Below are 23,810 nucleotides of genomic sequence, written 5' to 3' on the forward strand. Positions count from 1 at the left end.
GCTGTGTGAACCAGCAGGTGGCGGTAATGCAACTCCAAACCAACCACGAAAATAGAGAAAGAAGTGTCATGGCGGCTTCCTGAACGTTTAAACTGAAGATTCCCAGACAGTTCAACGTTTAAAATCCTCCTGTTTTTTAGTCTCGAAATGACTATCAAAGACCCGATTAAGTGGAACTACAGAGTGTCAGCAGTTTACGCTGTGGGCATCTGGACAATTTTAGGATCCTACGTTTTTTTTAAATATACAGGTCGTTTGAACGACCCACCAGGTGAGTAAACTGAGAGGAAAATCACCAAGGAGACAGAATCCCGATTAGCCGAGATGTTGCTTTCTTCTGTGACAACAATTTCATTTTAGTAAAGTCAACCTGATCTGTCTTATTGGATAACTTTCTTTAACTGTTCCCTTTAGTGTTCTGATGGATAATTAGCCTTTAAAAGGCGGCATTGAGAACTTCAGTGAGAATTCATCTGATTTTAAGATATTGTCGGTTTACAGTGACTCTATGATAGCTGTCTGTTCAAATATTGGACAGTAACACCAATGAACAGTAAACAAGTAATTCGTCTGTAGTTATTTGTTTATTTGTTGCATTTAAAGGAGGAGTAACCACTGCTAGTGACTTCCAAGAGATTAAAGCTGGTTTTCTACTTTCTCATTGACTATTTCTCTCTTCAACTCAGTGAAACAAAAATTCGAAGAGCCAGAAAATCCCAACAAGCATGTCTACGAAACTGCTCACTCCAAAACCGTCATCATCTATAAGGAAGATTTCGTCCCGTACAGCAGGAGGATCTACAATTTCATCAAGTCGTTGAGTGGAGCATCAGGAGCTGGAGATGGCGACAAGTAGCTGCTGGACATGATTTAAGACAGACTTGCTGCCATGTTTGCATATTTGAAGAGGATGTCTTTCATTATTTTGCCTAAAAAGGGCTAATAATCTCTGCAAAGCAATGATCAAGTTGTCACAGTATTTTATTAAAGCTCTAGATATTCAGGAATTTTTGCAAATCAGTTGTTTCATCTAATTGGTTTTACAACAAAAAGTGTTTTGCAGACAGTTTAATTCATTTTGGCTCCAATTCCCATTAGATTATGACCCACATTTGGAAAAAGCATGAAAAGGTGAAATGACCAGCATTCTGTATTTATTATATGCTAATTATTTTGGAAAAAAACTACTATCTTCTTGTGAATTAAAAATAAGAATACTTGAATTTATTCCATCAAGTGTTTTTGAAATGTAATAAATAATTGCATTTCTTGAAAAGAACAAATAAATAGTTTATAATTGGTATGAATTTCCCATTCATTTTGGGTTCTTAGTTGTTTATCTGAATTGGGGTTTTTTTTTTTACTTTGACCATTTGCTTCCTTGCTGAATTGGTAGGTGTCATGGTCCTGCTTGAACACCCATTGGTTTCACAAGTTTCAACAACTTATACCAAAGCAGATTAAATTAAATTGATCACAATGTTAGAGAACAATACAGGAATCACTAAAACACAGACAAGCTGAAGACAGCATTTAACTACAATTAGAAATATATTTGACAAGCCAAACCTAGAAGACTGCACCAACTTTCAGACTGTGGCAGCATGATGCTGTGGAGCTGCAACATGGCTTGAAGTAAATGAGATAATGAGAAATGAAACTACCTCAAAATTCTTCAAATCAACAGCTGCAGTGAATGCTTATTCTCAGAATATGGAATCTGTTGGATTTTAAATAATTTATTGAAATCTAAAAAGCATGATGATGATGAAGACGCTGATGGTGACAACAAATATGACAATGAAGATGATTGAGACAAGAAAAAATGTAAATACGTTGTATCTAAAAAAAAATTTAAAGGTCTCTCACTGGCTTCTGCTGGCGTTATTGTTGTGTTTCCAACTTTCACCGCTAGATGTCGACAAACTACCACTGACAGCAGGAGTTTACCGGAAGCTTTGGCAGCGTGCTGTCCAGCAGAAGCACAACAATGAGAGCGATTATCCAGAGGGTGACCAAAGCGAGTGTGACAGGTGAGCTTTGAATGAGCCGAGCTGACGGAGTTGGAATCTGTAACTGAAATACACAAAGACAATCAGCAGGCAGCCGGTAGAAGTTGTCATGACCAGCTAGCCGAGTTAGCCCCGTTAGCATTAGCATCCAAGTTAAAATGAATGCGGCGGTGTCAGACCGCTGCTAACTGGGGGAAACAAAAACGGTTGACTTTTAGCTCAGGAAACAAGTTAATACAACTGAATAATGATGAATATGACGATTGATACAGACGCAATTAATCCTGTTGGATGTAGGCGGCCTTGTTGTTTTAGAGTAACGGTTACAAGAATTCAGTTTCACTTTATTCACTCAAACTGCTGTTTATAACTGCTGTTCAGATTCAGATTAACATGGACTCAGTTCAGCCAATAAAATGTTTATTTCAGGTCTAATGTAGAGTTTAAGACTGCTAGAAAAAAATTAAAGGGCACAATAAGAAAACTCAAAGCTGTAGTATTTAAAAGTATATTTTAGAAATTACTCTTAATAATTCTAAATATCACAAATACACTGAAATAATAATTATTAAATGACATTACAATTAAAATGGCGTTTTTATAATATTAATAATAGTAGTTACTGTTTTTATTTTAAGAACTGATGTTTTAATTTAGGGCTGCACAGTGGCACAGTTGGTAGCACTGTTGCCTTGCAGCAAGAAGGTCCTGGGTTCGATTCCCGGCCGGGGTCTTTCTGCATGGAGTTTGCATGTTCTCCCTGTGCATGCGTGGGTTCTCTCCGGGTTCTCCGGCTTCCTCCCACAGTCCAAAAACATGACTGTCAGGTTAATTGGTCTCTCTAAATTCTCCCTAGGTGTGAGTGTGTGTGTGCATGGTTGTTTGTCCTGTATGTCTCTGTGTTGCCCTGCGACAGACTGGCGACCTGTCCAGGGTGTATCCTGCCTCTCGCCCGGAATGTAGCTGGAGATAGGCACCAGCAACCCTCCCGACCCCATTAGGGACAAAGGGTGAACAGAAGATGGATGGATGGATGGATGATTTAATTTGATTTCTGTAACTTAATTGATTAACACAATTAATAGAATTTGCAAGAAGAACATAACAGCCTCCGAGAGCTGCCACTAATATTCTTTTATTCTGATAATAATCTATAGAATACTTTATTAGTTTGTGTTATTTATTTATGAAATTAGGGCAATGCATATTAATCAATATGTCATCAGTAAGCGTCAGTGTAAATATGCAGGAGTTGGCACAAAAGCTAGTTTTCATTCATTGTCCACAGGCAGGTAAAAACAGGAAACATTTGACAGAACAGAGAATGATGCAAACATCACAAACAATTAAGATGTTTTCCTTTCTTTCTTTTTTACACTAAAGTGAAAATTATTTATTGTTTACCAGTAATTAAATTGTAAATGTGCAGAAATTCTTGACTCTGCAAGAATAACTAAGTTTAGACAACAAATGGAGGGATGAATCCTTTCAAATGAAATGATAAAATATTAGTTTACAATCTCTGTGATCTCTTTCTAACAATGATAAATTCTTAATGCTGTCCGTCACTCACACTGCTGCTGAAAATAAACCCAAAAATCTCCTGGCAGGAGAATGATCACCAGAACTTTGTCATGCAGGTGAACCAGAGCTCTGAACTGTGTGAGCACAAAGAGTTCTTGAATTCCTGGGTGTGGTAGAAAAGGCCGTGTGTCTGTTTTCTTTGTCCTGCAGTGGGAGGGGAGCAGGTCAGCTCCATTGGACGGGGAATCTGCGTCCTGCTTGGGATTTCTGCAGACGACACGCAGAAAGATGCTGAGTACATGTAAGTGTAAATCCATCCTGCAAACATGTCCATAGATACAGATGAAATAACCTTTGAGTCAGTCTGCTTCTTCACCTTTTCATAAGCACTGTGTGTCTTCAGGGTCAGAAAGATCCTGAACCTGCGGCTGTTTGAGGACGAGAGCGGCCGGGCGTGGGCTAAGAGTGTCATGGACAGAGAGTTGGAGGTGTTGTGTGTGAGCCAGTTCACCCTGCAGTGCATCCTGAAGGGCAACAAACCGGACTTCCACGCCGCCATGCCGGCGGAGCTCGCCCAGCCCTTCTACAACAGCATCCTGGAGAGCATGAGGAGCGCCTACAGGCCTGAGCTCATCACAGGTGGGCCGGATCTCAGCGGACGACGAGGCTTTAAACCATCAGTTCTGAGTGAACTGAAAGGAAAAGCTGCAGAATTGAGCTGAATCTGCTAAATCTTTAACACATGATCACCGTTCAATTCAACGATTAGCTCTGTGATACGGTGCAGGAACATGCTCTAGATGTGTCCACTGTAGACTGGACTCAGTTGGTACTGAGGACACCAAAGTCTTAGCTGTTAGGAAGATTCCCTCTCTGAGGTCATTGCTGATGTGTTGAGACTAGTGGTGCACCGATCTACTTTTTTCACTGCCGATACTGATTTAAATATCTGAGGTTCAGAATTGGCCGTATTTTTGTCAGTTCAGCTGTAACAGTGTAACAGTGCAGCACACTGTAACACACGGATAGCTTCACAAGCTGGTCAAACATGCAAAAACAACACAACTTTAATTTGTTCCATCAGTACAATTAGGAGTAAAACAGCCAATGTAAAATAAAAAATAAATAAACTAAAACTGACGAAAACTGCACCACTTGATCAGTGGCATGATGACAAACCTTTCAAATGGTTCAGAAAGTGTAATAAGGAATTCTAAAAATAATGTCAAATAAATAATAAAGCTTGACGTCACTCAGAGCACAAAGCATAGAATTAGGCTGAATAGATCCGCCCTTACAGGGCACATTGTCACTCACACCCAATCTAGAAATTATTTTTCTAATATCGGGTCCAATACAGATATTGATAACAGATATTGATAACGAATCGGTACATCTCTTTATTATTCAGCGCTGCAGACTTTCCAAACCTCAGCTTCTACTGAGGATGATCCGTTAATCAATATCAGTACAGAAGACCATTTCTGTACTGAGGTTTTATGGAAATAATGTTGGAAAAAGACCTGATTCCTAAAGCCCTTGATGTGGAACAGGCTGTACTTTATGGAAACCTTCAGGTCTAAAATTGCTGAAATGAAATGGATATTTGAAAACATTCATGTCATAATGTGACAACATGGCGGTCGTTAAAGTCGGGTTTATTGTCGCCGATCATAGCCGCGTCACCTCCAGCGTCTCGTGTGAATATTTCCTCTGTTGGGTTCGGAGCGGCACCGCGTCCCCCTGCCGTCAACGCCGTGTCATTGTGGCGGTCAGGCGGCTGGAAGCGGCTGCAGCGGCGGTGGCAGTGAACTGGGTCAGTCCACTGGGGACCAGGTGAGGAGGACACCTCGTCCCAGCAAAGGGAGGCGTGAGCCTTCCTAATTAGCCCCCCTCCCCACCGCCTCCGGAGAGGGAAACATGATGATGCATCAGTTTTCTCCCACAGCTTCATTGTGCAGATGGTGTCATCAATCTAATGAAACCTGCGAGAAGAAAGGAGAGCAGTTCGAGTGAAACTTGCTGTCCTTGTCCGCCTCTTTTCATCTCTGCTCTGTTAGCTGCAACCGAACTCGACTAGCACATGAAAAACACTTGATTTATCGTCCTCCATTTTGTTTTCCAGATGGGAAGTTTGGGGCGTACATGCAGGTCAACATCCAGAACGACGGTCCGGTTACCGTGGAGCTGACGTCACCGGCTGCTCCCACAGACCCCAAACAGGTACCCAGTCTTCTTCATCAGTCATCTTCATCAGTGGAGGGGTTTAGCTCAGATTAAGAGCAGTGACACTCATAAGGCAGATTTTATGTTTTATTTCTTCAGATTTTGTTTGAAAGCTGCTAAACTTTCTAATTAAAGCAGATGAATCAATCAATCAATCAATCAATCAATCAGGAGAGCAACTGTCCCGTCCTAGCTCTGTCTGTGCTCCCTCCCATAGAGGGCGTTCTACCCTATTCCATGTAGACCAGTGTTGGGCTGAGGACCCAAAAATTATCAAGTAAGAGTAGCACTACTTAAACATAGTTCTACTCAAGTAAAAGTAAAAAGTAGCCATTCAAAAAATTACAAAATTAAAAGTAAAAAAAGGATTTGGTAAAGCGTTTACCCAAGTACTGAGTAACTGATCAAAACTTCAATCATCTAATGTTTAAAAATGATATAATCAGATTGACCAAAATATAAAGTTACATGGAAATTTTGGTATTTAAAGGACCAAAATGAAAATAAATCATATCAATAGCATAATAAAGTGAGGCGGGGTGTGCTGCAGCCGTGGCGGCGAGGCGGTGTGTGCTGCAGCCGTGGCGGCGAGACGGTGTGTGCTGCAGCCGTGGCGGCGAGACGGTGTGTTTATGCTGCAGATGATTGACGGCGCAGAGCCACACACGCAGTCTGCAGGGAGCTTTCTGCAGGACTCTTCCTCTTGGGAGCCCGTCGCTTGTTAAAACATGAATGCTTCATAAAACAAGGATTCATCAGGATTCCTCCTCTGAGGCCACAGGAGCATCAGAAAGAGTTAATATATGTTCAGACTTTCATGCTGGAAGGCAGCGCCGCTTTACACAAGTTCTTTTAGCTCTCTGAAAGACATTAGATTTATTTGTGACTTGATTTGTTTTTTAGCTCTTAGAACTGAGAATAAATGGCTGAATCTTGAAGACCTAATGTATCTGTTGCACACAGGGTGAATTTTAGAGGGCCTGTCAAAGGTCTAAGATGTGGCCTGGGTGTGAAATTATGGATTTAAGCAACTTATTTTCCAGATTAAGAGTATTTGTGCTTAAAAAAAGCTTCAGATTCAGGTGCAAACTCTTCGAGAGGTTATTGGAATCTTTAGGAACTCTTTTATTTAAATCAAATCTGGATCTCCAATATATATATATTTTTTAATTAATTTAATTTAAAAATATATTTATCCCAAAGAGGCTGCACAGTGGCGCAGTTGGTAGCACTGTTGCCTTGCAGCAAGAAGGTCCTGGGTTTGATTCCTGGGGACTTCCTGCATGGAGTTTGCATGTTCTCCCTGTGCATGGTGGGTTCTCTCCGGGTACTCCAGCTTCCTCCCACAGTCCAAAAACATGACTGTCAGGTTAATTGGTCTCTCTAAATGGTGTGAGAAAATGGATGGATGGATTTATGGATGGTGATGCAGCTGAAGAACTGTTGCTGTATGAAAGTCTGATTACTTTTACATCATGCTAACTGTTCGTTATCCAAACGCCAGAGACAATATTCCACAGTAACATGTCCTGTTGTTAGCAAGCACTGCTTATCCATCCATTTGCTTTTGTCACTCCTCTTTAATCTCTGATTATTATAACTTGTACCTTTTTTGCCATCTAAAATATAAATTTGACTCATTTTGCTCATTGACTTTGTAGCTGAATTCAATTCAGTTCAAATTTATTCAATCAACGACATTAAAGCACATTAAATCATCTGACATGTGAGAAACAGCAGCCATTGTTTTGTAAGCTGTTCTAGCCACGAGCTAATTTGCAAATTCAGTCCTTTGCTGGACCTTTAATAACAGACAGTGAAATTTAAAAAACACACACACTCACACACACACAGGACCCTGCGCTGAATCTCTACCTCTATAAACAAGAAAAACATGAAAATGTAGAGAAAACTAATTCTCCACAACAAAGTAGGTTAGTATTTTGTTGTACTAACCTACAACAAAGTACGTTTGTTGTTGGCTATAACATGATGTAAAGCTCAAAGTTGATTTAACATAATACATGTTAAATCAACATGTATTAATCTGATTATATCATACAGTTTTACTGTATCAGACAGTAGAACGTGGCTGCAGGAGGATCCTGTCCAGAATGTCAGCCTCCAGCTTCTCCTGCCAACTGAAAGAGAAAGATTCAGAGGTTTGTCTTCCTGCTGCTGAGCTTCGCTTCAACTCCGTCTGCTCGCCGGGGCTCGGCCGTTTCCCCGAAAGGACGGATATTCAGGCAATCGGCTGAATTTTAATCTTGTCTGTTTGGGATGTTTAGCAGCGGGGCCAAACATGGGGATAAACAGGGCCGGCCATCAGGCTGAGCTTGGCTCAGTTTAGTGGGTGGGGGGGTTACAGCGACAGCCAGCAGACACTGCTCCTTTCTTTCCATAAATCAGGGATTGAGTCCCGGGCGGGGTCAGGCTGACAGTAAACAATGGAGGCGATGAAACCCACCCTGCTGGTCGCTGGAAGCTGCAGCGGCGGATCATCTCTCTGGGATTATGTAACGTTTGATCGTGTTAGCGGAGGCTTTTATCTGCTCGGGATCCAGAGTTTAGGGTCTGTAACTTTTCAGAACAAACAACAAATATGTTCACCTCCATGATCTAATCAGACGTTACATCATCAGAACTGCTTCCATACAAGTTTTCATGCTGTTTAAATAATGTAATTTGTTACGCAACACTTTGGGTTTTGTGAGATGACATTAAGTCCCAGAGAGCCATGAAAGTTTTAGCAGCCGTGAGCTCGCATGTCGGCTGACGACTTCATCAGCTCTCTGCCTCCGTGCTTTCTGAATCGCTGATGAAGATGAAGACGAGGAGAGGCTTCAAATGGTGGGTTTGCGAGGGGTCGTGTTCGGACCAGTGCAGACCCTCTTTCTGTTTAATTACACTGGTTCTGCTGAGTCAGCAGGAAGCTCAGATCAATAACGGGATCTATGTGTTTATTTCATTTCTCTTGTAAACAAACGGCAGTTAGAAAGAAAATAGAGATTGGAGAAGGTTGACCAGCAGTCTGTTTAAAAAAGGTTTAGCCATAGAAAATAACTTGAATTTATCTTAAATATATCCCAGTTACATTAATCCAAGGAAAGGCAAGCTTTTCTAAAAATGTGTATAGGACATTCTTTGTACAAGACAATTCAAAATGCTTTATAGACAAATGTAAAGAGGTTCAGCACAAACATTAAAAACATAAACTAAACAAGATAAAACAATGAACACATGGAGAAAAATCATTGACTAATTAAATAATAATAAAAAAAACTTCAGGTTTTATTTTGATTTTAGAGTCATTTTTATTGTCATAATTTTCAGATTTTATTCAGTTTCTCCCGTCTTTCTCAGTCCAGCCAAATAAAACTTGTTTATACCTTTTGGAGAGAAAAAAACTGATAATTTTTGATAAAAATATGGATTCTCTGCATGAATCAGAAACTTCCCAGCTGAAGATGATATGACAGCTGCCCCCTGATCAGTTTGTATGGATCAAACCTGAAGCGGAATATGATTTTATTGTAATTTTAATCTTTTTTTGAGCTACATGTATCAGTTTTTTATTATCTCTTAGCAAAGCGCCTCCAGAGCAGGAAGTGTTTTCTTTCTGTTGGGTTGGGAATCACCTCCATGTTGGACGGCGCATCGGAAACCTGGCATCAACCCTTCCCTGTTTTCTTCCCTTTCAGAGAAAACAGTTTCAATAATTCAGTAGAAATAAAGAGCCACTTTTAAACTATTCAAAGGTTGACAGATTTATTCTGCGCAGGTATACTACCTTCAAGATCAAATGTGAAACTATGAACCGTCTTTTTCTGTTTGTGTTTCTTCAGCTTTCCAAGCTGGAGAAGCAGCAGCTCAGGAAGGAGAAGACGCGCTCTAAAGGCTCGTCCGAGTCGGGACGGGAGAAGAGCTCGCTGCGGTCCAGGCAGGACCCCGGCGCCAGCAGCGGGGCGGAGGGCGACGTGTCTTCAGACCGGGAGTCGTGATGCTGCAGGGTGAGCCGGCGGGGTCAGGGGGGTCAAATAAACAGAAAGATGCTTCATCAGTCTGTCCATCCTCTTCATCTCCAGGTTCCATGTTCAGACCCTGATAGCTGTAGAACTATGAGTCATAAATTAATTGTGAACATCTGTTTGTTGCATTTATAAAACAACATAAAACTCTGAACTAATTAAAAAGTGTAGGAACCCAGTTTTCACCACTATCAGCAAACTGCACTCCAGTCGTCACAAGCCGCTGGTTTCCACCTTTGCTCTTCCTGTATGCATCCGCTGTTTTACTGCTGGGGACATTTCAGTGAAACCTAGCAACAGGCAGAGAGACGGAGCTGTTTGTTTGTTTGTTTGTTTGCGGTTCACACTGAACGCCGAACCGAGGTGACGTTCCGGTCCATCCAGTTTGCAAACAGGATTTGTTTTCCACGGAGAGCCGGGCTGGTCAGGATGGAAGCAGTTGCTCAGCTTTCAGGCCGCTCTGCTCTTTAATCTGCACCAACATGTTGGGTAAATATCAGCTCCGACATGTGGAGGCTTCGGCTCCTGATGGCAGGAGGAAGTTGCTCGATAGGCGGATTTTTTGGGTTCTGATCTGAGAGTTTGCTGTGAAAAAAGGGAACATGACTGGAAGAGAAAGGAGAAGGAGGAAGCTGGTCTTCCTGAGGTTTGCTTTGCATGACTTAAACATGAGCTATGTGTTTTTTTGCTCTGAATGAGCTTTTATCTTCTCCCCACCGACTTCCTGTTTTGGAACAGCCAATCCTCATCTTGCTTTAGTCAGAACCAAACACATTTACTGCTGTAGCTGTTAAAATGACAGATTACTGAGCTACAGTTTGATTCAATTCAAATGTAAAGTTAAAACAAAGCTTGTTCTGTAGTTACTCTGGACTCGTCCTCCTGTCTTCATCCCTGACTTCTCCTTTTCCTTCTCATCTTAAATCACAACCAGGGACAAAAAGCTGATTATGAGTCATTAGATTTGCTCATTGGGATAACTCAATGTTGAAGATACAACTTTTATGGACATTTGTTAAACAACTAATGGAAACTTAATGCCGCAAATAACAGCTTTTCAGGTATAAACGTCTGGAAGTTTCTAAGTTTACCTGAATCCATCCCAGCGCTCAGTGATCAAACCTCCTGAGAAAATCTGTTTACCAGAAACTCATCGCATTTCCTGTGCTTCATTTTGAAGCTGATAGAGCTGGACACCTCTGGATAAACAATATACTGATCATGTAAAAGGACAATTCTGTCATAATCTCTAAATTGTAAGTCAGTCCTATTATAATCTTCTAAAATTGCTTAAGAAAACTGCTAAATGTAGTAGTTTCTTGTTTTTGCTTTTTCATATGGTAAACATCAGAAAATATGCAGTTTGATGATGATGATGTCAGAACTCCTGGTATTCTTGGCTTGTTCGGTAAACTATTTAAAAACACTGGATTTGTTAAATATTAAGGATCCATACTGTCACCATGCTCGTTTTTGGCAGCAGCAGCAGAAGCTTTGATATTAACTAACTCATATTTTCTATAAAAGATGTTTCTGTCGCCCTGAACTATTTTAAAAGTGGAAAAGCAACTTCTCTGTTTTTGTTGCTGTTTGAGAAATGTTGTAAACGCTACGTTTGCCCCCATGTCCTTAAATCCTAGTGACGCCCCTGCTGACCAGTGTTTTCTTCTTTCCTGATTCAGATGCAAACCAAACTGTGGACACTCAGGAAGAACGCTTCGACCCGTTTACGGACTGACCGACAGCAGACAGAACGGACCGAATGAAACCCAGCAGCTCGTTAAATCCTTCGTCCCCGTTGTTTTTCCATTTGTCCTCCTCAAGCCGTCTCTGTTGGACTCTCTCCTCTCTGTTCCCGCTCCGTTCGTGTCGCTGGGCTGCAGATCTTCTCCAGTGCTGCCAGACGGAGCACACCAGTGCCACCACCTCCTCTAAGCGCCTGTTTACTGCCGCGAGCAGATTGTTTGTTCTGAGCTTGAACTGGAATGTCTCTGTAACCAACAGAGACACAAACAGACGCTTTAAATAACAACCCCATTACCCTGATGTCCCGCTTTCCTTTCTGCATGCTTGGACACATCTTGGTATTTTTGAGCTACTAATTGAGCTTGCAAGCATCCAGCAGGTGCATCATGTCGTCACTTCTAATTAACTGGAACATGGAGGTAAACTCTCACAAAAATAAAACCTAATATTCCTCTTCGCAACAGAAAGGTGTTCAGATTATGTTTCAGAATTGTGATTAATGTGAGAAAGTGTCAGGAAAGCTGACAGCTGTCAGTGAGGCGTAGCTTTTGATGCAACTGTTATTTTCTTTCTGTAAAGAAGGCAGAGAGGAAACTTAAACTTAGTTTGAAAAACCAGGAGGAAGGAAAAGCCACCGAAGATTTAGATGGAAATGACTTCTGGTAGATTTAAACTTAGATCCATCAGATCGCCTTCTCTTTGCTTGGGTTTCTTCTTGGCGTTTGGGGAAAATTAAGGATGGAATTTAGGACAGCTGCCCTGCTGTGTTCTGACAGGTCTGAATGTATATTTTGTTACTGTATAAATTTTAAAAGCATTCACATTTGTGTGGTTGTCGTCATTTCCATTTGTTGGCAGTTCTTTGCAGCTTTTCCACATTTTTATCGTCTAACAACCATAAACATCTCTGAAATTATTGGGATTTTATGACAAACCAGAGCAAAGTACTATGAAGCCCAGGGAAAATCAGGCTTTTCCACATTATTTTTTGTTTTTACCAATAAATATTTGAAAATAGTAAACCATAACCAGGCCACTTTACTCTGATCCTTCTAAATAAAATCTAGTGGAGCTAACTGCTTTAGCAGTGACTTACAGGAGAAACTTTATGAAGAACAATCTTCAAATATTTATAATTACCCACCAGTTCAGTGGAACCTGTTTACTGCTGTTGATGACTTCCTGAAGTCGGTGATCATTTCCTTAGTTTTCTGTGTTGATCTTCAAAAATGATTCATTAGACCCAAAAACAAGGACTTTAAAGGGCCAGCATTATGTATTTTAAAGTCACATACGGCCGTTTTATAGCATAACCAAGTTACTGTTGACTTCAGTTGTTATAAAAATGCAATATTTTTCAAATATGACTCACAATAAATTTTACCTTCAGATTTTAATGCCTTTGTATTGGGCTTTTGTCTCCTTAAAAACTATTGGGTCAAAGAATATTCACATGTTGGAATGGCCTAGTCAAAGTCTAAACCTAAATCCAATGAATAATCTGTGGAAATACTTGAAAACGGACATTGACAGATGCTCAGCCTCCAACCTGACTGAGAATCAGTTCAAAAATTCAAATTCCCAAAAATACTTTATAGATTCATTCCAAAGGGAAATAAAATAGAAGCTTGAAGCCGTTTTATCAAAATAATCTGAATCTGAACGTCCAAACCTGGTAGAAACACTCCAAGAAGCTGCAAATACAGAAGTTAAAGTGGTGTGAATACTTCTGCAGCTGCCTCATGTGATGCAACTGCAGGAAAGCTTGTCCTTATTTCCGCTCAGAAGCAGCTGGTTGCTCCGTCCTGGCCTAACATTAGCTTTGCTCTGTTTTACCTCAGGAAGCTATTCCTGGCCAAGCGTGCCGTATCCCTCACCCTCTTCCCGATTCTCTCCTGTGGTGCCGAGCTGAGGTTTCTCCATGCTGAGGTGAGGAGCGGCCCGGACCCGGAGAAGACGGTGACCCAGATACATCTGCCTGAGCGCAGACTGCAGCTTCTCCTCCACAGAGAACCTGGTGCCAGGCGGAGAGGAGAGGAGGGTTATCGATGCGGCAAACATCCCAGAAGGACGCGATCAATCAGAGCGGGCGTGGACACAAGTTTGTCTTCTTTGGGACTTTTTATGAAAGTCCCAAAGTTTGGGACTTTTTATGAAACAGGAAAAGTGGCTGAAATTCCTGAGATTTTCTTACATCTCAGGCTGCTCTGTTTATCTTACATCTCCTGCATGTCTGTGTGAGAGGCCTGTGCCAAGCCCACTGGCTATGGAAAAACAATTTAACTGGATTTAATTTGTTTCCCCCTCCTCCTCCTTCTCCTTAGTGTTTTTTTCTCGTGTTGTGTGTGTGTGTGTGTGTCTGGGAGTTTGGGAATTCATGCCCTGTCTGAACAAACTCTGCAGTGAGGATTGGTTGTTGGTCGTTGGGTCAGGTCCTAGGATTTCTGCCTTTAAAGGGTTAATAAAGCACAATGACACCAGCTGCTAGCAGCTCTCACCACTTTTTCCATTCTGCTGTTTACATGAAACCTCCAGGAGGATTTATTCATTGTCTTAGAGATGCATTTTACCTTAACCAGTCAGAATAATTCAGGATTCACAAAGTGCACAAAAAAACATAAAACATAAGTTCATCAAATGATTACTTAAAAGAAACTGTAAAAAGATGAGTTTAAACTTTAGTAATTCACTGACGTCTAACTAGAGGGGAGGTCGTTCCAGAGTCCTGGCTCTGACCGTTAGAAAATAATAAAAATATCCGTCATCGTCCCACAGTTGAGAAATGCAGGTGTAACAGCAGCATCAAGGTTTGTAGGTTCACACATTAAAAAGTGTTAAATATAAACAACATAACATAAAAAATACTATGCACTTATCAGAAATATCATCCAAGGGATTTGCAACTTGCAAAGGATGACTTTAAAATATATATATAATGTGTATGTGTATTTGGACGTCAAAAAGACAACTTACAAAAGATGACAAATAAAAACAGAGCAGGAATGGATGTGCAATACCAGCAGAAATGTTATTAAAATGTCGGGTTTTGGTTGAATTCTATTTTTTAAACCAAGAATAATAAGAGCTCCAAAACAGAACCCTGAGGCACACCAACATGAAATGGCGTTTGGAAGAGCTCTAATTGGAAGCAGCTACACATAACAAACAATCAGAAAGATGTGAAGAAAACCACCGTCAGGCGGATCCTGATGCACCGCCACAAATCCGGGTGAATGGCACAAACGGCCTGGAATCTGTCCATGAAATCCATGAAAAGCTGAAACTTTCAACAACAAAGATGTTCAGAGGATTTCCAGATGAGATCAGGCACTTCCTCACCGTTGGCTTTGATCACAAGATAAGCTGTTAATCTCTTCTTTATTATCCTGTCAGTCAATTATATCTTTATTTACAGAAGTTTTGCAACAATAAGTTGTTAAAGTGATTCTTTCCTGAAAGTTCCCTTATTTCTCCCCCAGCAGGAGCAAAACTCTGGTCATTGAACTGCAGGATAAAGTTTTCTTCATCACAGTTCCTCACAACTGGGTCAGTTTATCTGTATTCCTCCAGCAACTGTCAGAACCACAGGGGAAAACCTGCACAAAGGCTCTACAGCCACATGCAAGTAAACTTCACACAACTGTAAATGTCAAACAAACATGTATCCTGATCAAACCGGCAACAGAAAATCTGTAGGTTTTTGTTTGATTTAGAATATCTCTGGATTTAGAACTCGGTTTTAAGCACAAATCCTGGCGAACCAGAACGATTATAATGTGTTACTGTTAGCAAATGGCTTCTTTAAAGCCTCAGCATCTTTGTCGATTAATTCTGGGTCATTACGCTGGGCTAATGTCCCAGTAATGAGATGATGTGGGTTCAGTTACATTTCTTCACAGATTATATCAGGCTACCTCCCATGGATTCATGGCAACTCTGCAAAACGACTATTTTTATCTGCATCGTCTTAAGGTTTTAGCCATTAGCTGATGCTAATGATCATTTATTTCTCTGCCCTTAGAGAATGCTGTCAGTAGACTTCATCCATGGAGAACATTTGTAATCATGACACTCAGTTGTTAGAGGAAAGGAGTGACTTATGACACAGAGTTATTTGTTTCAACAAGCTGCCAAAGTCCAAAACACAAACTGAAATTTATGCTAAAATAGAAGTTTGTAAAACTCAAATTTGATTTTAATATAACTTTTGTTTCAGCACAATGCTAAAACAGATGTTAGCGAGTTTATCATTAATTCCATTTTAGCATAAAATTGAATGATGCTAAAATAGAATTATTACAAAAAGAAAATTATGCTACAATGGAAGTTATGCTAAAGCAGAAGTTCGGATTTTGCAGTACTTCTGTTTAAGCAAAACGCTAAAATGGAAGTTTGCAGAAGTTTATTACAAAAAAAATGAAAATAAAAAAACAGAATTAATATAAAAACGGAAGTTAAGCTAGAAAGTTTGTCATGTTCTGTGTTTTTCTGTGTATTTATTTAGAGTTTTCTGTGTCCCCGAGTCTTCGTCTTGCCCTGTCCTCCCCTTGATAGTTTCCCAGGTGTGTCTGGTTTCTGTGATTACCCTCCTGTGTATTTAATGTCACCTGTGTCTCAGCGTCTCTGTCGGGTCCTTGTCAATGTGTCTTGTCCATGTAGCCTGTTGCTACCAGTGCTGAGCCCTAGCCTGCTGCTCGACTGTGCTGCCAGGTTTTGTGGACTTTGGAATTTATTTTCACCAATAAATCACCATAATCATCTTATCCTGGGTCTGCTGCGTCTGCCTCACCACTGTTCACCACACCATCTCATGACAAACTTGTGTTTTAGCGGCACATTAATTTTAGCATAACTTCTGTTGTTGCTTTTGTTTTGTGGTTTTTGCATTTTGTCATCCCTTCTGGGTCATCTTAGAAAAATGGCTTTTGTTGTTTATTGCTGCTAAGTAAATGAACAGAATAATGACCTTTGCTAATGCTTGTAATGTTGTAAATCAAATTATTTACATGCCCATCATTGGTCTGCATGTGTATCGAATTACATGTGTTAGAACATTCCTTCAGTGCTTCTAACTGGTTTTAATGTGAGTGAGTTCATTTCTGGGTTGGGCCCCAGTGAATCCTAGGAACGCCTCTGGAAAGAAAACCTAAAACACATGTAAAGGTGCTGAAGGTTGAGAGAGACAGACAGCGGCCGGCCTGTGAGATTTATTGTTTCTTTATTTATTCGCAGCAGTGCTCAGCCTCCAGATTATTGCGTGCCTGTGAGAGTGCGCGCTCCCCGCACCTCGCTCTCCCTCTCCTCTGTTTCTCAGCAGCAGACACGCATCCATGGAGCGTTCCCGCAGCCGCCCGCAGCCTCCCCGCCTCGGAAACCAGATTCTAACATGACATTAGGAGACAACCCGGCTCTCTGAAACAGGAGCTCAGTTCGGTTCGGCCCGCTTTGCCTCACAGAACCTCCCCGGTATCACTCCCCAACTTTTTACCCCCCTCTCCTTCACTTCGGGGGGCAGAAAGCTGCTTCCCTGGGATTACCGGAGCTCCTGCTTCATCCCTGCTCTGGTTCTGTGGCGGCTTCAGGCGGCAGGAGGAAGGGGTGGGGGAGATCCGTATGGATGAGGCAGCCGAACAGGAGATGTCTCCGCCGGGTATCCGGCGCCGGGATGGAGCGACGCCGAACCGGAGGAGGATGAAGGCGAGACGGAAAAGGCGAAAGGAGCTGGTTTTGATCCAGATCTGCTTGTTCGGAGGATTCCTGCTGGCAGCGAAGGGCTTGTCATACTTCAGGGAAGATCCAGGTGAGAACTGAAGATTGATTATTACACTGTGTCCTTTCAGCATCTCTTCCCCTTCATGTTCAAACCCTGAATCATTTATTTTCTATCTGTATTTTTAAAACGAGAACAAACTTCATGGATCTCCGAATAAGAAACAGCTTGTTGTCAGATGGTGAAATAAATCATCTAAAAATAAAAATGCAAAACAGAGATAAACAAATAAAAAAAGCGTTTATTTCAGTTTATTTAAATGATTAGAGCATAGAGCTGATAAAGCCCAAACTAGAATTTTTGGTTTGGGTTACTGGTAAAAAAAAAATCCCTTTAACATAGAAACGGTATGTTTTACAGCAGGGACGTCAAACTCAACTCGTTTTCATTTTGAGCCATATCAAGATGATAAATATCCTCAAAGAGCCAATTGTGGCAGAAAATACTGAAAAAACCTGCCAACAAAGTGAAAAATATGAATAAAAGCTCACTCTGCATTCAGTGAAAACATCGTAATATTTAATAATTTTGAAAATCTTTTCTCGTTGATGTAATTTGGCCCTATACAGAAAAAAATCAGCTTCAAGCTAAACAGCCACAGCTGTTTACCTTGAAGGTTGTATTTATGTGGCCCTATAGAGTCACATGGCGGGCCAGATTTGGCCCGCAAACCTTGAGTTTGACACATGTATTCTACTCAGTCAAGACAGGTCAGTGACACCCTAACAGGGAGAGGTGGTCACAGGAAGAACCAAGTTAGTCACAGAAGGGCTTATCCAAGCACATGTATGGAAAGTTTAGTGGAAGGAAAAACTGTGGAGATGCACAATCATGATGGATAATCAGAGAGTAGAATGGATAGTAAAGCAAATATGTTTTTAAGAGTTTGAGGGAGATTTACCAGAGATGGACTGGAGTCAGTGCTTGAGGTCAGACCTCACAGACAAGTCAGCGACTTGGACTAGACCAGGGGTCTCAAACTCCAGTCCTCAAGGGCCGCAGACCTACAGTTTTTAGATGTGCCACAGGTACAAAGCATTGAAATGAAATGGCTTAATGACCTCCTCCTTGTGTAGATCAGTTCTCCCAGCCTTAATGACCTAATTATTCTATTCAGGTGGTGCAGCAGAGGCTCATCTAAAAGCTGCAGGACTGCGGCCCCCAGGCCTGGAGTTTCAGACCCCTGGACTAGACCCACCAAAGTCCTTGAGTTGAGCCACTAATGCCCCAGAGACAATGTTAGAAGCATCTTAGCTAAGGAGAACCAGAACTGGTTTGAAGTTCTCTTTTCAGATGAAAGTGAAGTTTGTATTTCGTTTGTAAGTCAGGGTCCCAGAGTCTGAGGAGAAGTTTCAGTCAGTGATGATCTGCTGGTTCTGGTCCACTGGGTTTTCTGAAGTCCACAGTCAGCCAGGACATTTTACAGCATTTACAGCTTCCCTTTGCTGGCAGACTTTATGGAGATGCTAATTTTATTTTCCAGCAGGACTTGTAACGGGTCCGCATGCCAAATGGACCGTACCTGCTTTTATGACCAACGAATCACTGCAAACTCACCTGAACCCGACAGGAAGTCGGTGTTACATCACCTGCCTGCCTCAGCAGAGCGACATGCTGGACTCCTCCGTGTCACACTGGATGGACGCATTAATTCACGCAAAAGCAGCCCAGTCCTGCACAGACCCACATTTCTGTATTGGTGTTTGTTTTATTCAGGTGTTTTACCTGCAGAGCTGTGAAATCAGGCCAGATGAACACACTCTGCAACCTGAGTGGTTCCTGCAAACAGATCACACACAGCTGAAGTTAACGACGCCTTGTTGTCCAGATTGTCTCCATCGTCTCTCGGTTTTCCTCAAAACTCCAAACTGGATGTGAGTCGGCAGCGAATCGCGTCAGATGATTTTAACATTTTTATGGTCGGGACAGCAGAATAGTTGTGATTTATGCTTCATCAGTGAGTCCAGCTTTACGGCCACAAGTTTCTGCAGTGACTCATTATTATTGGATTGCAATGCAGGCCGATCGCATTAATATGAAATTATTGCAAAGAGCTTTATTGGCTTGTTTTTGTTGTTGATTTCTGTATTATTAAGAATTTAAAGTTGAGATATTCAGCTGCAGAGCAGAAGGTTTCAGGATGTCTAAGATGTTCTTGTGAACTCCTGGATCGTCTTGTTTGTGTGAGGTTACTTCTCATCCAACTTTTCTCAAACATCCAGGAGTTTGGTGTTGATCTGTGTGTTTTTCACAATGAACTAAATCAACCAAAGAACATTGAGGTTTTAGACCTGTGGTCAGAAAACTCTGGAGACCAGGTTTTCTGGACTTTCCTTGAGATTTGAAGAGTTGGTTCTGATTTTGACTGAGCCGAGTTTATTTGCGTATCACATTTCATCAACAAAGGAGTTCAAAGTGCTTCACAGAATGAAAACCAGCTGTGAAATAAGCAGCAAACATTTCAAAGTCATCAAGCAAATATGCAATATATTGATTAATGTTCCAGTTGCATCAAAGGTGGTAGAGTTTTAGTCTTGATCTAAAGGGTCTCCGTTTTTCAGCATCTTTGCAGTTTTCTGGCAGTTTGTTCCAGACTTGTGGTGCAGAAAAGGTGAATGCTGCTTCTCAAACTTTTTTAAAGACTGAGAAAGTGAAAAACATGCTGCAGTTTTAAAGAAAAAATGAAGGAATTCCAGGATTATTCCCATTTAATCGTCGAACCAGATGCAGCAGAGCACAGACTCCAGAGCAAAGCTCTGAGACTCGGGTCCATGTGGGTCAGGAGGAAGTTGTGTTCAGGCTGCAGAAGGTGAACCGTTCATAATTTACGTTTAATTGTTTCATTTCACAGTTTATATTGTTGGGGCCACGGTCAGTAGTTGCTGTCACCATTGAGAAAAAGTTACATGGATTCATCAGCCTGATGTGTGATGGCACCATGTGGATTCTTTGTTCAGCTTGTTGAATATTAAACTGAGTAAAAATTAAATCATTTTAAAAACTGAGGAAAAATAGATTAGAGCAGGATTGTTTTTGATGGCGTCATTAAATCTGGTTTTTCAGGATTTGACCCGCCTGATCCCCAGTCAGAGCAGACTGAGGAAAAACTGATCTCTGGTGAATTGATTGGTCCATCTCTGCTTTAACCCGACAGAGAAGCTCAGGCCTGGACCCAAAGAGCAGGAGGAGAAAAAGAAGCCAAAAACACTCCAAGAACGAAGATGTTGGGAATGTTTCATCATCAGAAAGGGTTTGGTCCAGGAGTCCATATCCAGCTGGTCAGAGTAAACTGCAGAAGTTATGAAGTAGCATCAGCGCTGGTAACATGGACTCTTCCAATAAATTCCTTACATTTCCTGATAAATTAGTTTAAAACTTGAGGAATTGTTTAAATTGTCCTTCAGTAACACGGAGAAGCACAAAAATGTAGCATTTATGTCACGTCTGGCTCCTCTGGCTGTGACTCTAAGCGTATCAGCTCTTCACACATTTCCAACAAACCCGATGCGCTTTGTTAACCAGCTTATAGGAATATAAGTTTAATATTTATGATGCAAATAATAAAGTTATGAGGGAGCGCAGCACTCCTCGCCGAACCACTCTAATCATTCCCACTCCTCTTTGCGCTCCGTGCAGAAGGTCGGGACAGATAGGAGGAGGGCGGAGCAGCTGAGCGGTGGCCTCTGCTGCGTTTGCTGCGGCGGAGGTGAAGATAGGTGAGGAGTTCACTCGTCCCCCCAGGCTTGTTGAGCGGCTCCTTCACTCCGGCTGAAAACCTGTTTTGGGTTGGGTTTGTGGTTGGCAGGGTGGAAAAGGGCAGCGCGCTCCTGCCGGGCTCATGAAGGATGAAACGAATTCTGTGGAGCTGCTGCTTTCTGGAAGAATGTGCAGATGTGGCCACAGTGGGAGCCGCACTTTGTGGGCTGTGCTGTTGCTCCACTCCCCTCCCAGGAGGATTTTGTTTTGGAAAATTATGAATTTCCCCGTTTAGTGAGTGAATTAGCAGGTCTGATAAACCCGACGCATTCCAGCAACTCACTTCCCACACAGACACAGAAGCCTCAAGGCATCCATCATATTTTCCTCTCAATCAATCAGAGCATCTCTGAAATGAGTTTTGATCAACAGTTCTGACTAATAATGAGAGAAAAAGTCCAGAAAGGCCAAGAAACCCTCTAAAAAATCTCCAGGAGCCCAAAGAACTCCTGATCACAACATCTGTCTGCTGGGGAGGAAAGCTAAGTGCTGTGGAAAGTAATAATTTTCCTTCAACACATTTCTTCAGATTTTGTTATTCTTAACATTTCATCAAACAAATGTTAGATATCACGAAAACCGGTCTAATATAATGAATGACTGGCCTTTAAATCCACTGTATTAGATTCTTGAAACAGGATTTAAACACCTGCACAGAAAAAATGGTAATGAAGAAGTTCATCCAGAAGGAAACCTCCAGCTTCCCTTTCTGTAGCGATTCCTATGTTTATTATGCTGATACTTGGTTTTAGCAAGACGAAGCCAGAGCAGACACAGGAATACCACCGAAGTTCTGGTCCAGAAGTTCTGATCTCTATCTGATGACCAGAACTTGGTGCATTACTGCAGGCGAGTCTCTGCACTGCCATCCTCTCTCCTCCTCTCTCCTGCAGTTAGAAATCATACAAAATGTCCCACCTGAGGATGTGCATTCAGGCTTTCAACTCAAAGCGTTCTAAACTTTATGTGAAATTAAATGTTTAAAAATGTCTTCCTCCAGATTTTCCCACCTCGGCTGAGGGCCAGGAGAGACGCGTTGGACGGAGGCTGCTGCAGGAGACGTCCAACAGCAGCCTGGAGGAAGAGGAGATTGATGAAGAGCCGAAGAACTGCACCGCTCCAGGTAAGGCGGGATGAAAGAAAGAGGACACGAGTGTTCTCCGCTTTCCTTTGCTCCAGAATAGAGAGAGGAGGCTAAAATAAGAAAAGCGAAAAATGGGAAACAAATCATTCTCCCTGTTTCTCCCGTCTTCGGTTCCCCTAATGTAGACTAACCTAGTTTGGACGGTCATATGATTTCCAGCAGGCGGTGACGTTCATGCTGCTGGTTTTTCACAGTCCCCGGCACTTCACTGGGATTATTCTCACCTTCTACTGACTGTCTCCATCTCACCTTGTTCCTCCCTTCATGTTTCCACACTGATGCTGGCGCTACAGCGAAGTATCATCCAACTTTGATGTGTTGCCATAGGATTTCAGGTGTTCAGGAAAATCAAAGCAGTGTATGGTACTGAAGTGGAGGGATAAAAATAATTCATGGTTGAAGACATTTAAACAGGACTTGCCAACGTGTCAGATCTGAATCAGGCATTCTGATACCCAAAATGAATAACAATCCCAAAGTTAGCTAAGATGTAGTCAATAGCATGTGGGTAATCACTGACTTACATTAACTCGCTCCATTCAGTATGCTAGCGTCAGTTAATATTTCAAAAATAAAATAAAATGCTTAGTTTAGCTCTAAGGCTAACATTAGCATGATAGCTAATCATGCTAATCACTATCATGCAGAGCGACTAGCATGTAGACATAACCTACAGGATGTGTCTCTGGCATCATTACACATCTGGATGTCAACATTTCTACCCGTCAGTACTTTGGTTAACACCGTTAGCTCATCCAGATTGGATGCGGAGCGTATGTGCACATCATTTTTTAATTCTTCCTCCAGATTCTCAAGTGAACCTACATTCAGACTTTGACTAGACTGTTCTAACACATGAATGTACTTTCATTGAAACCATCTGTTTAATGTGATGCAAATGTATTTACTGCGTGAGCACAAAGCTCTGACTGCTGGCATTTCCTTTTATAAAACTGACGCTCTCGCTGTAATATTTTGCTTGCTTTAGTGGGCGGTAACTCTTCTGATTGATCTGATTGGTTGTGAATAAATGCGAACTATGTGCTCTGTTGGTTGTTAACAGAGTTGAGCAGGAACTAGTTACATTTACTAAGTTATATTGACTTGAGTAACTTTTTAGAGACAAAAAATGTACCCCTCTTCATCCATCTCAGTCTGCTGGTTTCAGTGAAGCTCTGCTAACTATTTGCAGTGTTGCAGTATCACATAAAACACCAATAAAATACCCAGAAGTTTCAGGTTGGGACAAAATGAAAAATAAAAAGTTTTAGGGTTGTGAATACTTTTGTAAAACTTAAACAGGTTTTTGATGTGTGAACTTTGAAATACTTAAATGAAGGAGAGGATCGGTCACCTCTCTCAAGAGTTTGTGTCGCAAAATCATCAACCTCCCGTCTCACTTTCCAAGGTTACCTGCCTCCATCTATAAACGGAGCGAGGGTCAAAGTTCACCTAACTCTTCTCCCTTGCTGATGACGCAGGAGCTGCTCTTTTCCTCCTCTTGCTGCTAAATTTAAAGCGGCCCAACCCGGCGGCTTTAACCCGCGCTTCCCTCCTGAGGACAACGCCGCTCCTGCTCAATAACCTCCATTTGCTCAGAGTCC

General features: G+C 41.6%; 3 protein-coding genes across 3 annotated transcripts in view; all 3 read left to right on the forward strand.

The window, feature by feature from the left end:
• Window positions 1–28: 28 nt before the first annotated feature.
• LOC114145119 (small integral membrane protein 26) lies at window positions 29–1,190 on the forward strand. Its single transcript, XM_028018516.1, has 2 exons — window positions 29–271; window positions 687–1,190. The coding sequence occupies exons 1-2, from the start codon at window positions 148–150 to the stop codon at window positions 854–856; spliced, it is 294 nt and encodes a 97-aa protein (XP_027874317.1). The 5' UTR covers window positions 29–147; the 3' UTR covers window positions 857–1,190.
• A 706-nt stretch (window positions 1,191–1,896) lies between these two features.
• Window positions 1,897–12,357, forward strand: dtd1 (D-aminoacyl-tRNA deacylase 1). The gene is made up of 6 exons (XM_028018515.1): window positions 1,897–2,033; window positions 3,747–3,837; window positions 3,940–4,175; window positions 5,662–5,759; window positions 9,608–9,772; window positions 11,473–12,357. The coding sequence occupies exons 1-5, from the start codon at window positions 1,991–1,993 to the stop codon at window positions 9,761–9,763; spliced, it is 624 nt and encodes a 207-aa protein (XP_027874316.1). The 5' UTR covers window positions 1,897–1,990; the 3' UTR covers window positions 9,764–9,772; window positions 11,473–12,357.
• A 3,837-nt stretch (window positions 12,358–16,194) lies between these two features.
• The window catches only part of LOC114145116 (sodium/potassium/calcium exchanger 3), a 37,690-nt gene continuing 30,074 nt past the window's right edge, over window positions 16,195–23,810 (forward strand). Inside the window, exons 1-2 of the mRNA XM_028018511.1 lie at window positions 16,195–17,336; window positions 22,063–22,185. Coding sequence (XP_027874312.1) covers window positions 17,150–17,336; window positions 22,063–22,185 — 310 coding nt within the window. The 5' untranslated portion in view covers window positions 16,195–17,149. The remainder of the gene's footprint in view (window positions 17,337–22,062; window positions 22,186–23,810) is intronic.

Source organism: Xiphophorus couchianus, chromosome 5 (genome assembly GCF_001444195.1).
Source record: "Xiphophorus couchianus chromosome 5, X_couchianus-1.0, whole genome shotgun sequence".
Lineage (NCBI taxonomy): Eukaryota > Metazoa > Chordata > Actinopteri > Cyprinodontiformes > Poeciliidae > Xiphophorus > Xiphophorus couchianus.